Source organism: Aethalodelphis obliquidens, unplaced genomic scaffold (assembly GCF_003676395.1).
Source record: "Aethalodelphis obliquidens isolate GAN/ISIS:26980383/991018 unplaced genomic scaffold, ASM367639v1 scaffold1, whole genome shotgun sequence".
NCBI classification, from domain to species: Eukaryota; Metazoa; Chordata; class Mammalia; order Artiodactyla; family Delphinidae; genus Aethalodelphis; species Aethalodelphis obliquidens.
The window spans coordinates 57,976,170-57,993,974 of record NW_020837945.1 but is presented as its reverse complement, the minus strand read 5'-3'; the positions used below and the strand labels follow the sequence as shown (position 1 = coordinate 57,993,974).

The 17,805-nt window shown below is 37.0% G+C and overlaps 1 protein-coding gene across 1 annotated transcript in view; it reads right to left on the bottom strand.

The window, feature by feature from the left end:
- CD96 (CD96 molecule) overlaps nucleotides 1-17,805 on the bottom strand; it is an 83,599-nt gene that overhangs the window by 62,245 nt on the left and 3,549 nt on the right. The window contains 1 exon segment of the mRNA XM_027104320.1: nucleotides 6,640-6,764. Coding sequence (XP_026960121.1) covers nucleotides 6,640-6,764 — 125 coding nt within the window.

Below are 17,805 nucleotides of genomic sequence, written 5' to 3'. Positions count from 1 at the left end.
ACCACTACTACATTTTTATATTCTTATTAGTCATAGCTTAAATTTATTTAGCACCTACTGTGTTTGAGGCACTGTGCCAAGTTCTTTCAAGTCTTACCTTATTTACTCCTTACAACGATCTGGAATAAACCAAGGTTAGCTAACTTGCTCTCAGGTCACACAAAGAAGGTACTTAAGACACAGCACCAAAAAAGGGACAAAGAAGCCTCTGAGACAGCACATCTTAATAAAACCAAGCCATCACAAAACAAAATTTTTTTGGTGGACTCTCTCGAATGAAAAATGTATAAGAAATTCCAGGAAGCCAGAGGTCTTTGTATAAATTGGAGATTTTAGAGATGTGGACAATTTGCTGATTGAAAGGAGTGTTTTATGATATATTGATCTACCTTTGGTGATAAGGGTCAGAGAATACACCTCAACTCCTACCTGTTAAGAATGATCTTAGGGCACCTGTTCTTCCGGAAACAGTCTGGTAGGGGATCTTCCACAGAACCTTTATTCTTGCCTGTTTTTCTTTTCTTTTCTTCTTTTGATAATTTTAAAAATATTAATAAATATTTCTAAAACTTCATGGGATTTCCAACTTGGTAGACCCTTACAAAACTGAATGAGGAATGTAGACTGAACTAGCTAATGTATCTGATACACCTACACGAGTCCTAACACTCAATAGATGTTCAATTAATACTAAATCACTGTCTTCCAGCCTCAACTGAGTCAGCCTGCTGTGAATTCATGAGTATTTACTCTCTGCTCAACTAAACTGAAGAATTATGGAGAGTCCTAAAACGAACTCTTTAAAGATTAGTTTTTAATATGTATTGAGCCTAGGTACTGTGCTAAGATATTTAGCACCTCACAATAACACCATGGAGCCGGTACTGTAACAATATAATTATAATATAATTATAAAGCTATAATTATAATATAATTATAAAGCTATAATTATTATATAATTATAAAACTATAATTATATAATTATAATATAATTATATTATATAACTACAATTATCCCCTTTCGTGGATGATAGAACTAAAACTCAGGCTGGGCAACGTATCCAAGGCTGTATAGAATTCTGAGACAAAAGGAAAAATATGTATCCCTATATGCACTTATCAAAATATTCTCTCATATTTTACCTCAGTGGAAAAAATTAATAAACTCTCTACAGCTTAACATTTTGAAAAATGACTACATGAAGCCATGCATTGTTCAATCTTTTCTCCTGCCCTTGTCAACCTTCAAACCCGCACCCGTGGGGGGCATGATGCCATGAAGACCAAGGAACCACAGGCTGATAGGAAAATCCTATTCTTTGAACAGCACAGCAGGATCTCAAAACAAACAAAAAACATTGTGCCTTTATTTTAAAATTCGACATTTTGTTCATCATGGATTTTCCCTAAATTTTGATTTTTAAAAATATTTTATTAAGATATATATCTTGATTACTGATTTCTTGGGGCACTTCCTTAAATTTTGCACCCAAGGTGAGGACCCTACTCACTTCACCCTAATCCTAGCTCCTAGGTCACACAGCTATTAAATGTAGAGCCAGGATTTGAAAACAACAATTTCCCTTGAAAAGCCATGCTATTAATGCCTTTGCTAATACTGCTTCACAAAAGTAGTAGAATGGACAGTCCTTGACTCTTCTGCTGAGAGTCTGTTTGAGGAGAAGAAAAATTCACAAGAAAAACAAATAGAAAATCAGGACCCATAGAAGAAAAATAAATGCATAATAACATACAGGAGTTGGATAAAATAATTAGCATGATGAGGGCTGGGAGGGTTCATATTGAATCATGGAAAAATCCTCCTGAATGTCTCTTAATGACCTCACAAACCCTAAAATAATTTGCAGAGGGGTTCCTATTTTAGTACTAGAATCAGAATTTTCAATGCAGAAAAGAGACCATGGAACTATTTGATTTAGTGAGGTGACCTCATCTCCATGTCAGGGCTGGCAGTGGTGGCCACAGGACAAGTAGGTGCTGAGTGTATAGAGCCCATTCAATAAACTCTGTTAACTGCATCGATTGTTACTTCTTTATCTCCTAACTGCTTCCTATCTTCACTTTGCTCCATTTATTCTCCATCCAGTCAGTGCTGTCAAGTAGGGTCCTTGCAAAGCTCCCCATGTCCATTTTATAGAAGTCCACAACAATATTTTTCCAATCATCACAATTGGTTGTCAACACTTTGTAGGTTGGCTAACACTTCATTTTTTTTTTAACCTCTTTATTGGAGTATAATTGCTTTACAATGGTGTGCTAGTTTCTGCTGTATAACAAAGTGAATCAGTTATACATATACATATATCCCCATATCCCCTCCCTCTTGCATCTCCCTCCCACCCTCCCTATCCCACCCCTCTAGGTGGTCACAAAGCACCAAGTTGATCTCCCTGTGCTATGCGGCTGCTTCCCACTAGCTATCTATTTTACATCTGGTAGTGTATGTATGTCCATGCCACTCTCTCACTTTGTCCCAGCTTACCCTTCCCCCTCCCCATGTCCTCAAGTCCATTCTCTAGTAGGTCTGCATCTTTATTCCCATCCTGCCCCTAGGTTCTTCATAACCATTTTTTTTTTTTTTAGATTCTATATATATGTGTTAGCATACAGTATTTGTTAACACATCATTTTTGATTATGGTGAAGACAATTAGGGTCAGTTGCCATCAGGTAGAAGGTGACAGCTTTCTTTTCTGAATAGCTAGGCTTCCCATAGGCATGAAAAACCAATATTGTTGACGGTACCATTTCAATTTTTGTTTACATATAGAACATTACAAATAATAAAGAAGAGAATATTTAAAAGAGACATTTATAGATAAAAATTTACAGAAGCTTAAGCATCTAGGTTTTAGTTATACACCTTTATCACTAATATTGAACTGTGTGAATCTGGTATGCTTCTCATTTTCTTTTCGTGATTTTAAAGAGAAAAGTCATGGATTTCTCTTTATCCACCAAGTTTGGGAACAAACATTCCCTCATCACCTCCCCCACTCCCACTCCCACTATGTGCTCACAGGTCCCAGGGTCTTGGTGTAGTACATGTCTGTTGTTTGCTGGCTTTAATTATCCAGCTCAGACATAACCTAAGAGGCTTTTCCAGGTACATTTAGTCAGAATCAAATTATTTTCCCTCTGTGTTGCTAGTTTTTACATTTTTATTAAAGTTGTATTTCATGGTAGGAAACATGTTCAATATAGTTTTGTATCCCTGCAGGACCTCGCACTTAAAACAGATTCACATATGCTTGTTAGATTGAACTGAAATTTATACTGTGGGAAATCAGGATGATAGTTTGGAATGAACGCAGAATATTAGACTGTATTTAGAAGCTCCCAGAGTAAGCCCGCAGAATTTCCCTGTTGACTGCATGCTTGTGCCCCAGGACATAAACTAGGAAAAATAGCATTTGTCCTTTCTCTACCAACTGCACTCCATCTAAATACACACATTCTATGACTTTTTCTACATCATCCAACCATGCACATGGAGCCTCAGCTGACACCGAGGGTTAGCCCTTTGCGTTTACTTAGTTACCTCTCTTTCTAGATAAATGCTGGATATACAATTTGCACCAGATGCCTTTCTACTTCAGTGTAGTCATGATCCTGGAATGTAACATTCCAAAATGCAAAGGATCTGCTCCATGAACACATTTAACGCAGTGTTAGCATGGGATCAGAGACACCCAGCAAATAATATTTTTATGATAACTGAGAATCCCAATAATCACCTTTCTCATGAGGGTCATAACTGAATTAATTAGATTTTATAAAATTCCACATACAAGACATGGCTTTTGCTTTCCAGTGACTTAGATTAAACTAACTTTAGTTTGTCAAATTGTTTCCAGGGTTTAATGCAGGACTTGAAGTGGAAGCACTTTGCAGCTCCCCAGAGTTACTGAGTTCCATAAAGCAGGTTTCTACCCTCCCGGGCTCATCTTCACCATCTCTACTTTTTTAACTTTTTTCTAAAAGCCACATTATATCATGTCTGTTAAGAACAACTGGTTATCATTATGATTACTGCTGCCAGTTTAACAAGAAACTAAAGCACTAAAAAATGGATTGAGGGGATATTTATGTTCTCTTCTGACCTACAACAGTCATGACATAAAGAACTGTAGTTTATTCCTTAATAATGGGAGATTAGATGATTTCATCTCAGGCTTGCTGAATCCCACAGTGCCAGCAGTATGGAGTATGGATGTAAATTAGAGGAGTAAACAGATTTTGACATTTTAAAAGGGAATGCACAGTTGGAATTTGATCAGCACATTTGCCAATACAATGTTCCCTGTGAAAAGAAGTTTCTTTCAAAAAGTTCCTCAAGTTGTCTCAGTTATGATGCATTCTTTAAACTGAGAGCATGGCTTGAAGTTCCAGTAGAAGTTAAGGACTCACTCTCTCACTGTGTGACCTTAGGTGCAATCTCTCCATCCCTTATTTATCCTAAATATGTTGGCAGGATTCACAGATAATGTTAGTTTCTTTGAAGAAAACTGTTACATAGAGGATGTCTTATCAGTTATCTAGTCATTGATACTTAATGAGCTGCTCATTAACCAATCAGACAGCATGAGGTTTAGTGATCATCCATTTAATATGAGGCCAACGAATAGGACTGTGAGGGAAGGGGACAAAGAGAAATGAAACAATTCAATTATGTATTAGATATTTACTGAGTGCCTATGTTCTAGGCACTATACTAGATGCTAGGGATTTTTGAAATGAGTGATGCAGCTTTTTGCCCTGGAGAAGCTCAGCGTCACAGAAGAGACATAAGTTGACTGAAAGCTTTAACATTTGCTTGGAAACACAGATTAGACACCCTTCAGATAAGATAAGTTCACTACAGATCAACTGACTAGCCAGCAAAAATCTGTATAGTAAAGCTTATTAAACTTTAGTCTTTTTAAACTTTCTTTGTCTTTTATTTTTTTATTATTATTCTTTTTAAAATTTTTATTTTATGTTGGAGTATTGTTGATTAGCAATGTTTTGTTGGTTTCAGGTGTACAGCAAAGTGATTCAAATTATATATATATACGTGTATCTGTTCTTTTTCAAATTCTTTTCCCACTTAGGTTACTACAGAACATTGAGCACAGGGAACTCTGCTCAATATTCGGTAAACTTTAGTCTTATTTATTACTATTAGACTCTACTATTCCCATTGATAGTGAATTTGCGATAATTAGGGTAGAAACGTTTCGCCCATTGGTGGTACATATTAATAATGTAAACAAGGTATAGATACTGCATTTTCATGACAGTAATGTTTAGTGCAGCAGGTTTCTGACTTCCTGACATAATCTCCACTTTTACATTTTTTTTCTAAGAACCACACTGGATCACATTTGTTAAGAACAACTGACTTATACTAATGATGGTATAATGTCAGGCAGGAAGTCTTACATTTTGGAAACCAAACCCTAAAAGGGGGGAAAAATGTGGTTTTTGACAGATGACAAGGAGACATTGTAGATTTTAGGACAATTTGAGAAAGTTCTCTTACAATATCTTTTGATCCTACTGACTATCCAAAAATATCTAGACAGTAAAAAATTATCAGTAGGTTGTATTTTAAGGCCTACTTGCAAGTCAATTATTTTGGATTTGGCACATCCTCAGAGAAATCTTTTTATATGAAGGTTCTAGTTTCCAAGACAGCCCACAAAAACCTATTCACTTGTAACATGAATGATCAACCATACGAACACAGTATTTTGCAGGTCGTATCGGCGGCTATGTTCACGGACAACTAGTAGTTCTGTAAGAATTTTTAACTCTTGTGTTTTCATTTGCATGATGATATGAAAAATTAATATAGTCATATTCTGGATCACCTAAATAAACACCCTATTACATGATTCTCGAAAGTGTGTTTATGGTTATCTTTATAATTGTGTAAGACTTGTGTTACCAACTGATTTAACAGTAGTGCTAGAGGTCTACTGTATATACTGGTTAAGAGCTGACTGTCATTTGGCTGGCTTGCCTTGGAAAATTTCTCATAAAAATCCAGATTTCTGTTTTGTTTTGTTTTATTCTTTTAAGTCAGAAAATATGGCAACTACGGGCCTGTGGCAATAATAGAGCTGGGCAGTGACTGTTTCTTATTCAGCTCCTGCTTCTCTCATGCACATTTTCTCCCTATATATGATAAGCATTAGAGTTTGTGCTTCCCAATCTAAGCAATGTTATATTTTCCAGAATGGAGTAGTAAGGGTTCTGGGAAAAGGTAGTCTACACCTCTGCACGTGTGTGTAAACAAGTGTGTGTGAGTAGGAGCTTCTGCGGGATGTGGCTCCTCTCGGGGGCACCATCCCACTTTTTTCTCTCTGTAATCACAGTTTAGTATATAGCTTGAAATATAAACTAACCTTGAGGAACTAATTTCTAAGCTCCTGCATTCACAGACCCAGAGGCTTGCTGAGTTGCAAGGAATCCTAGCGTCCTTCCTTCCCTCCCCTGGCTACTCCCCAAGCTTCCACATAATGCCTGCCTCTCATCCAGCATGTTTCCTTCCCTATTATTACTTGTTATTCATTTTTACTTCATTAATATTTAAAGATCATTGCAGTTATTCACTGAAAAGGGCAACACTTACCACCAACCATGCGAAGGTGAGCTCAGATGAAATTTCTAAGGAGACATTTTGAAAGCACGGCATTTCCAGAGTCTGATTTATCTCTATTTCTATTGTATGGTTGCTTCTCCATTCATCCTGCGTAACTGTAACAAAACGTAAGGTAGAAAAGACATGGATCTGTGATTGGTTTGTAAAGTGCTTTTAATCCAAGAAATGAGAACAGTCTTAGTATAGAGATTCATCTATCCTCAGGGCACACCTATGAAGGGGACCCCACCCACAGTCCTTGTATAAATGGCAAAAGAGTCACTGAGAAGCACAGAGTTGTTTCTCACTGAAAAACTATAGGGAAACTACCCTAACAGAATCCAGCTCACAGCTTGTTATGTTCCTCTGCTTTAACCCCAAATTGGTGCTTTAGTCTTCGGATCACATTTCCTGGATCAGGTAGAGCATAAAACGTTATAACGTAGCCTCTAACTGTCTTTTTAAAAATTTTAATAGACAGTTACTTTTAGAGAACTTTTAAGTTCATAGCAAAATTGAGTGGAAAGTACAGAGTTTCCATATATCCCCTGCCCCACCCATGCACAGCCTCCCCCATTACTAACACTCCTAACCACAGTGTTGCCTTCGTTACAATCAATGAACCGACATCAAACACATCATCACCCAAAGGCCATAGTTTATTTACGTTAGGGTTCATTCTTGGTGTTGTACATTCCATGAATTTTGACAAATGTCTGACATGTATCCACTATTGTAGTATCATATAGAATAGTTTCACTGACCTAAAAATCCTCTGTGCTCTGCCTATTCATACCTTCCTCCTACCAAACTCCTGACATATGCTGATCTTTTTACTGTTTTCATACCTAATTGTCATTTTAGAGCTTATAAATATTTCTCCAAAGAAGAAATGACACAGAAAAACACATAAGGAACTCCAAGGAAGCACCATTAATAAATTATTTTCATTTTAAAAGTGATATTAGATGAAGTTTTGTAGTCTCTCTTTTCAGGACGGTGATATATATATGTATATATATATATACACACACACACATATATACATATGTAAGCAAACTATAATAATGTCAAAAATAACTTATAGGACTTCCCTCGTGGTGCAGTGGTTAAGAATCCGCCTGCCAATGCAGGGAACACGGGTTCCAGCCCTGAGCCGGGAAGATCCCACATGCTGCGGAGCAACTAAGCCCGTGCACCACAACTACTCAGCCTGAGCTCTAGAGCCTGTGAGCCACAACTACTGAGCCTGCGCTCCAGAGCCCATGCTCAGCAACAAGGGAAGCCACCGCAATGAGAAGCCTGTGCACCACAGCGAAGACTAGCCCCCGCTCGCCCCAACTAGAGAAAGCCCACACGCTGCAATAAAGACCCAACGCAGGGCTTCCCTGGTGGCGCAGTGGTTGAGAGTCCACCTGCCGATGCAGGGGACACGGGTTTGTGCCCTGGTCCGGGAAGATCCCGCATGCCGCAGAGCGGCTGGGCCCGTGAGCCATGGCCGCTGAGCCTGCGCGTCCGGAGCCTGTGCTCTGCAACAGGAGAGGCCACAACAGTGAGAGGCCCGCGTACCAAAAGACCCAATGCAGCCAAAAATAAATTTTAAAAAATAAATTTAAAAAATTTATAAATGAAAACAATTCTATCATCCTAATATCCTGAAAATCTTATTTCTTTTTTTCTATATCTATACAAATCTTATTTGTATGCATGTATTTTTTTTCATACTTTGCAATTTTATTAACCAAAAAGTGTTACCTATATTTTTACTTAAAATGTTTTGCATGATTCTTAAGCTACTTGTGGTTGAAATTCTTAGATGCTTTATGTCATATATACACATCATCATTTGTTTAGTAATTTTCAATTATTGAAGCATATGCTTTTTCAGTTTGGGTTTTTACCTTATTTAAACTACTACAATCTTTATAGCAAGGATCGTCCTTAAACTAACAGCTTTCTTCTGACCATTCAGCTACTTAAGATAAATTCCCTGAAGTATAACGAATGGATCATGGGGTATGAACATCCTCATTATTATCAACAGCACATTTTTTTTAAAAAGATTAGATATTTTGAAAGTTATACCTAGCCTTTAGAACTTCATTGTGTTTCAAGCTCTCATCAGTATCAGCTGTCCTCTTCACTGATAACTCTCTCCTCCCCGCCCTTCCTTAATTGAAGCCAGGCCTTCCCATTGGGGCCCATCTTCCCCGCATCATTCTCAGACAGTGGTTGTTTGTTTTCTTATACCCTTATTTCCTCAAGATCAGGAGATGGGATCAGTGCCTTCTTTGCTTTCTACTGCTGCTTCAAAATATTACTCCAACCCCGTAATTTAAAAAACAAAACAAAACAATAAAACCCTTGTCTTTTATGGTTAAAGGCATTTAACAGTACTTCCAAATGGAGTTACTTGTATATCACTACGAAACTTTTTTTGCCATGTTTGCATACCACCATTAATATTATTGATTTTATTTTTGAGATTATTGTAATTTTTCGACTTATATCAGTTTATTTTATTTTAAAAAAATTTTTTAATGAGAGAAATTTTATTTTATTATTTTATTTAATTTATTTTTTTGGCTGCGTAGGGTCTTCATTGCTGCACGCGGGCTTTTCTCTAGTTGCGGCAAGCGGGGGCTACCCTTCATTGAGGTGCACAGCTGTGGCACGTGGGCTTAGTAGTTGTGGCTCACGGGCTTTAGAGCGCAAGCTCAGTAGTTGTGGTGCACAGGCTTAGCTGCTCCGCGGCATGTGGGATCTTCCTGGACCAGGGCTCGAACCCGTGTCCCCTCCATTGGCAGGCGGATCCTTAACCACTGCACCACCAGAGAAGAACCTATCAGTTTATTTTAAACAGAGACTGACCTAGGCACAGATTTGTGTAGTTTATGAAATCCACTTGGTACATTAACTCTATTTTAATGTGCATTACCCAAATACATAAGTATTAAATTTTTTGTAAAGTTTGTCCAGATTCTGGGAAGTTGGAAATACAAGTGGCATAACTTTTTGAATATTCCTGAAATTCCTAATAAAAACAGACTAACTAGAGTAGCAAAACTAACACAATATCTACAGCAATATCTACAGGAACATTAAATAACAATATATCACCATTAATATGTGGAGACAAACCACTAGACCACTGTGATATCAGCAACTGTGCAAAAAGAAACAGGAAAATCAGCTGGGCTCCTGATGGCCCTTAGAACTAGAGAACTCTCCCCCTGCCCCAGAAAAAAACCAACAGGCAATCACTGGGAAAAAAGGCAGACTAATCTGAGAACAGCAGCAGAAATGCAGAAAGAAGTATGTAGGCACCAAAGTACCAGAGCCTTCTAGGGAAAGAAGAAAAGGCTTGTCAGTGCTAGAGCAGAGGGGACTCTTCAGACATATCCCACACTGAGAAGAAACCCCTGGGAGTAGAATCCAAATTAAACAGGACAGGCCCAACAGGAGAAAGCAAAGAGGCAATTTAGATAAAAGTGAGGGATAGGAGGAAAGGAAGTACATCTCACAAAGTACAGTGGCATATAATTTACCTTGAACATAACAGAAGAGAGAGCTCTAGAGAAACTGAAGACTCTAGAAAAGATAGCCTGGCCCACTCTTCCATGATAAAAATCAAAATCCATTTAACTTAAACATACTTAGATCGAGCAATAGAAAAGAAATGGGGTAGAATCACATGTAAAGATACCATAAGAAAAAAAAAGAGAGAACAAAGTAACATTCCTACAACAATAACAGCATATTAGAAAGACATGACTTCAAAATAACTAAAAACTATAGCCTACTTATTCAAAATGAGCTAAAAGAAATAAAGAAAATGATATAAGCTATGAAAAAATTTAGAAAGACTAGTAAATGAGTCAATTGGAGAGAAGAAAGTTTATAAAAGATAAGTGAGAGAATTCAGGAAAGGGTTGGAAATAATAAGTTTTGAAAATCATTTCAGAAATTAAGAGCAAACTAGAACAAAACCAAGAATATAGTAACACAAAAGCTAATGCATTAAAAGAAATTTAAAAAATAGAATGAGGGAAATTTTTAAATGAAATGAGTTAATAAATAATGAATTTTAAAAGAAAAAAGAGGTAAAAGGGATTCAAAGAAAGAGACAGGCAAAGAAGATAAAAAGTATGTTTAATAGAAGATACTCAAGGAAATAAACAATAGACAGAAAAAATACTGAAAATTATAACTCAAGTACAATTTCTTAAAATAAAATGACTAGAAAATACATATTAAAAGATTATACTGCAAAAGTAGGAAAATAGTCTCAGAATGGACATTAAGCATTTTCTTATAAAAGTATTAAACAAAGTCAGTTCTGGGGAAAGAAAATCAAATTGTTATTAACTTTTGGACAGCAAATCTTTATGTCAGAAAATAATATAGTAACATATCGAATATACTCAAGGAAAGAAAATATGAGTTAAAGATATTACATTCAGTCTTTAATATGAAGACTATAAAAATCATGTTAGAGTCATGCAAGAACTCAGGGAATATTGCCCCATGAACATTTCCTGAGGATTCTCCAATAGAATATACTTCAAACTGAAGAGACATTCACATAAAGGCTAGGGGTAAGTGTTGAATATATATTTACCTTTAGCACTAAGAATAAATAATTGTTATAAGAGAGTAGTAATGAATATGTATTTTTAAATAAAGATACAATATAAGTATCAAAAACGCAGATGAGGCGGGGATTGAGGGGCTGACTCCTGGTTTTGCGGGCATGAAGATGTCAGTGAAAAAAAGATATGTATAAAACTGAGCAAATGTGTTAAAAAAAAAATCACAATTTTCAGGGCCCTGGAAATTGACCAAAGACAAACATTTAATTGGGAAGCATTTCCTCCTGAAAAACCACTAGAGTTTCAATAAGAACAGTAGGAGTCTTTAGCCTTCTTGCTTAGGGATCCTTCTATCCCCTTTCCTGACTAGGTCGGTGAGAAAGGTAGTTTCACCGTCTTAAGAGCTGGCTACAAAACCCAGCAGCTTTTCTTCCAAAAGGGGAAGACTTAAATTAGGTCTAAGCATGAAAATCCTTCACTTTGTCAGCTAACAGGGACAAACTTGGTAGGAAACAGAGAAAAACTGACACTTGGTTAGCCTGGGTTTGCAGTCTCATTTGGGATGAGGGGCAGACCAGATAGACAGTTAACATGGAGATTCTAGAAATCAGAGAGTCATATAATAGCTGACATAAATTCTCTACATATCTCAGGCTGACTGGGAAAATATACACATGAGTCGGGGGGACCTGAGAGAGCCCAGTGAAAAGTGAAAGCCAAGGGAGGTACTACTGTCGTAATTTTGAAGGCACTCCCCTAACCCCGCCTCCACAGACATCTATGTGTAGAGGGTGGAAGCCTATTGGGCTTGAGGTATTTGAGCACAATTTTTGCCAAATTCATTTGTGGGCCAACAAAGGGGCTTTGCCAATGTAGGGGCAACTCCTTGGAAGCCAAACTAAAGACATAAGAATTATAGTAAAAAGCTAAGCAGAGATTTCAATGGCCACACACTGCATAGGAGACAGATTTTGCAATTTAAATATGGGTAAGTTACTAAAATTTTGAAAAACCCACAGAATCTAGAGTTGTTGCATTATGGGTTTTTGGTTTTTGTTTTTACGTTTAGCTTTCAACAAAAAATGAGGACATATGAAGGAAACAGGAAAGTGTGATCCATACTCAAGAAAAAAGCAGTTCATTGAAACTGACTCCGAGCAGATCCTACATTGGATTTAACAGACTTCAAAGCAGCTATTAAAAGTATGTTCAAAGGATTAAGCAAAATATGATGGCAATGACTCAATACACAGGGAATTTTAGTGAGGATAAAATGAACCAGATGGTTATTCTAGAGTTGAAAAGTCAATAATAAAAATAAAAAATTCACTGGGAATTCTCAACAGCCAATTTGAGATGGCAGAAGAAAAAAATCACTATGTCTGAATAATGATTAATATAAATTATCTAATCTGAATAGCAGAGAGAAAGAGGATTGAAGGAAAACAAAGAGTTTCAGAGCCATATAGGACAATATCAAGTGTCCTAACATATATGTAATTAGAGTCATAGAAGGAGAGATGAAACAGAGGGGGACAGAACAAATATTTGAAGAAACAAAGATCAAAAACTTCATATTTGATTTTTTAAAAATTTCCCCAAATTAATCTACACATTCAAGAACTTTAAAACCTTAATACGATAAATACAAAGAAACACCCAACTAGGCATGTCATAATCAAACTGCTGAAAGCCAAAACAAAGAGAAAAGTAGGAAAGCAGTGATTGAAATCAGTAAGGAAAAAGCCCCAAACTTATCACATTGCAGGAACCAATAATAGAATTAATGGCTCTTATCTCACTAGAAACAATGGAGATCAGAAGACATATTCAAAATACTGAAAGAAAAAACAGTCCACTAAGAATTCTACAGTCATTGAAAATATCATTCAAAAATAAAAATGAAAAACCAGAATTCATGGCAAGTAGATTCGCTTTATATGAAATTCTAAAGTAAGTCCTTCAGGCTGAAAGAAAATGACACCAAATGGTAACTTCACTCCATGGGATGGAAAGAAGAGCATAGGAAATGGTAAATATATGGGTCAATATAAAATATATACATTTTTTTTTCTTTTTTCTTCTCAATTTCTTTAAGAACATGAAATTCTTTAAACCATTAATTGCGGCACTGTTCTGTTGGGTATGTTATAGGAGATCATTCATGTGTCTGTTTTTTGTCTACTTTTTCTTTTTCACAACTTACTCCAGCACATCCTTTCCTTTTGCTATTATTGTCAATAATAACACAATATATATTCTTTATATATGTAATACATACAATAAACTGCATATATAGAAAAAATAGAAACATTGGAGTTAGCCAACAAGGACATTAACTCTTTTTAACATATTCAAGAATAGAGAAAAAGATGAAGGAACTACATGAAAAGATGAACAATTTCATCAAAGAATTAAAAATCTAAAAAAACCAATAACTTAAAAATATAACATCAGAAATTAAGAATGAATTTGATGAGATTGAAAACTTACTGGATACCAAGAAAAATAAGATTCGTGAATTGGAAAATAGGTCAATAGAAAATTTCTAAACTGAACCACAGGAAGGAAAAAAAGTAGGAAATACAGAAAGAAAAGTATTAGAAATCATAAAAAAATATATTTAGTTACAATTTTTAACACTAGAAACCTAACATCACAAATTTAAATGCTAATTTAAAAAAACATGCAAGTGTGAGAAATAACATGAGTGAATTTCTGTATAATCTGGGAATGGGGAAAACTTTTCTTAACTATGACTCAAAATTAGAACCAATAAGGAAAAAAAGTGATATATTTTATGTCATAAATGTAAGAATTATGCTGCATTGTAAACAGTAGGATAAGAAAGTATGGACAGAGGACAAACAAAATATTTGCAATTTATATTATAAATGGTTAATAGATTTTATATGTGGGACATTTTCAGCCTAATAAGGATAATAATTATAATGAATTAAAACTCATTAGTATGTTTAAATTCATATAAATTCTTGATACTTAACACAAATACTTATTTGTGACCTAAGAATGCTAGTGAACCAACTCATTTTTAAATCTGGTAAATAAAGGGAAAGAACCAAGTGTCTATTCTGCTTTTCTTATACAAATTGTACATGTAGTAAATAATTGGTTCATGGGAGGAATTTCTCTTTATAAGAATACTGCAGCTGATAAATGAAGGAATGATAGAATTAGAACATCACTCTTTGGCAGCCCATAATGAACGAATGGATCTAGGCAATACCCATCAGTGGCTGTTAACATCACACAATCAGACATTATGTAGCTCTGATGTAACTACACAACATCATCTATGAAATACTCTTGCCAGAAAATAAAAATAACTGTGATCAAATCTGTATACCTAACTAAAAGGTGAAAGAGGAACATGGAGATACCATGAGATGTGAAAAGCAAAACCCAGGCTGTGGGTAATTCTACAGGACAAATAATCAAATTTGCTCAACAAATGCATTGGAAAAGAAAAATAAGAAATGTAAGACAGCCTTCAGATTAAAAGGGAACAGACTGGTCAGAGGCAGGTGGTGGGGAGTAGGCAAAATGAGTGAAAGTGGCCAAAAGGTACAAGCTTCCAGTTATAAAATAAATAAATTCTGGGGATGTAATGTACAGCATGGTAACTAAAGTTAAAAATGTGTTTAAAAGGGCTTCCCTGGTGGCACAGTGGTTGAGAGTCCGCCAGCCGATGCAGGGGACACGGGTTCGTGCCCCGGTCCGGGAAGATCCCACATGCCGCGGAGCGGCTGGGCCCGTGAGCCATGGCCGCTGAGCCTGTGCGTCCGGAGCCTGTGCTCCGCAACGGGAGAGGCCACAACAGTGAGAGGCCCGCGTACCGCAAAAAAAAAAATAAAAGTGTTTAAAAGTTGCTAAAAGAGCACATCTTAAGGGTTCTCATCATAAGAAAAAAATTTTAACTGTGTGAAGTGATGGATGTTAACGCAACTTACTGTGGTGATCATTTTACAATATATACATATATCAAATCATCATGTTGTATACCTAAAATGAATACAATATGTCAATTATATCTCAATAAAACTGGGAAAAAAAGGTCAAAGAACACACTATGCCTTTAGACAGGGTAGTAGCATGTAGTTAGACTGAGATTATCAAGATTATATTATCCAGATTATTCCATTCTATTACCGGTACTATTACTCTGTTATTATAGTCTATACTACTTCTATTACCACACCTCCTCCTCCTTCTACTACCTTTCCTCCTTCTTCTCCTCCTACTGCTTCTAACAACAACATTAACCGCCCCCAAGGCTTTTGTTGTAATCTGGGAAATTAAAGCCATATTGTACTTTTTAGAACTCATCCTAACAACTACACATTTCAGACACATTAAAGTCTCACAGTCTGAAGCACTGTGGGATCCAATAGCGTCAAATGATGGAAACCTGGATGACAATAACCCAAGGCTTGACTCAGAGAACTGCGTTTCTTGGAATAACCCTAAAACTAACCTAAAAGGAAACCCTGTCAAGTGAAAATGAAAAAAGAAGCAAATGCCGAACAGTGTGTTACATTTCTACCCTCATCCACAGCCTCAGAGCACTAGCTCACACAAAGGAACAAGGTATAGTGAAGAGAAGAGTCCCTTCTCGGCTAGGCACTCCAGGAACATGGGGACAGGATTTAGACACACTGTTTTGTGAGCAGGCAGGGAGGAGAGTGACTCTGCAGACAACAGAAAGGAAACAGAAAGAGGTCCCAACCACCTCTGGTCCCTCAGCATTTTCATATTTAGATTCTCATACACCACTTCAATTTGCATCTGTTCGTGTATTGCACATACTTGCACTCGTGTGTGCTTTGCTTACCCAACCAGCCTGTAAACCTGAAGATCTCCCAGGGTTGTGAGAGGGAAATGGCAAGAGAGAGAGGAGAAGGAGTGAAGATCAAAAGAATAAAGGGGAAAAAGATGTCGTGAGGGGGGATTTGACAGGGCTTTTGAGTGACAACTGCCCGTCTAAGTATCTGCCCCTTAGCTTTACACCAGGCTTACATTTTTGATCACTCTGCGGTGAAAGAGTTCTTTCCCTTTCTGTTTTTCTCTTTTCTATTTTGCTCCCTTTGTACCCAAATACACAATACCAGAACCATTTCTCTAACATCGAGGCCATTGTTTTTTCTGTCTGGTCCGGCAGATCAAGAGCAAAGTTACAGTCAGAAGACTGGGAAATTGACAACCACAAAGCATGTATACTTGGCTTCTGCCTCCCCAGTGATTTGCAGTTTTTAGCAGTTACAAGCTTGGCCCTTTATTTTAAGAAATACACTTTCCCTCAAAGCCAACACCACTCTCCTTTCTGAATGACACTGTACCTCTTCTCCACTGCTGTCTTTATGTTGAGCCATTCCCACCTGCTATTTCCTATACGGCAAATTAATCCATGTTGTCAATTCTCCATGGAATAAACACTAGGTCCTCACATACGCAGTAGCATAGTTTACAGTTTTAGGAAGAAGACCCAAAATCTTTGTCTAAAGCCAAGGTCAGTGTGTACTTGTGCTAATGTGTGGCACATGTTTTGTTGGGCCCCATATCAGGCAGACACAAAAAGAGAGGGAAGAAGACTCATTTTTAATGAGACCTGAGATATAGAGTTCACTCATTATTATTTCTACTATTCATAATGAAAAGTACCATTTTCCAAACTCTTACTCTTGGGCAGGAACTATGCTAAGTGCTTTACACAGATTATCTCATCTAACCGTCAAAATAATGGTACCTGTGAAGGAGTTCCTATCATTATCCGTATTTGTTATATCAGGAAACAAAAACTTAGGGACTTAGAAGAACCCGGCGAAGATGAAATATCTAGTGAATGACAGAGCCAACATTCAAATCCAGGCCACCTGATGCCAAAATATATGTAGGTAAACACTGTTCTATACAGGTCTTCTCATTTCTCTTCACTCAACCCCCACCATCCCAACCTATCCCCAAATGAAGTATTTTTTCCTGGAAAACAGCAATGGGAATGGGGCATTGTTAAGGTAGAGGTAGAAGAGATCCTGCTCTATAGCTGGACTGCCCAACACCATGCATGGTCTTATCTTTTGAGAAGTGGAGAGGAAGTAATAAATCCATACCTGTTGTTTGTCCTGGGCAGCTCCATGCCTTCTTTAGCACAGCGTTCATGAGTTAGTTTTTGCTGTGCTTTTTTCATATAACACCAGGTCACTTTGCCCCTGAGTTAAAAACATTCCATTTCCAGTGCATTTTCCATTTGGCTTTCGTTTTCATCTTTTCCGTTAGTATAAACGGAGATCATTTATTTTAGGACCAACTAATTTAGGGTAGGCATTACTGTCAGCATTTTCCAGATGGGCTCAGAGAATGTACATGCCAGGCCCCAGGTGAAATTCTTTTCTAGCCAGAAAGGTACTAGAACTTTAACCTAGGATTCCTGCCTCCAAAGGCAGCCTTCTAAAGCAAGAACGAGTGAATGCTACACATCCAGCAGCCTCCTTGGTACCTTTCCTTGCCTTATACTAAATATATCCAAAGCCACTTTGATAAGCCCCCC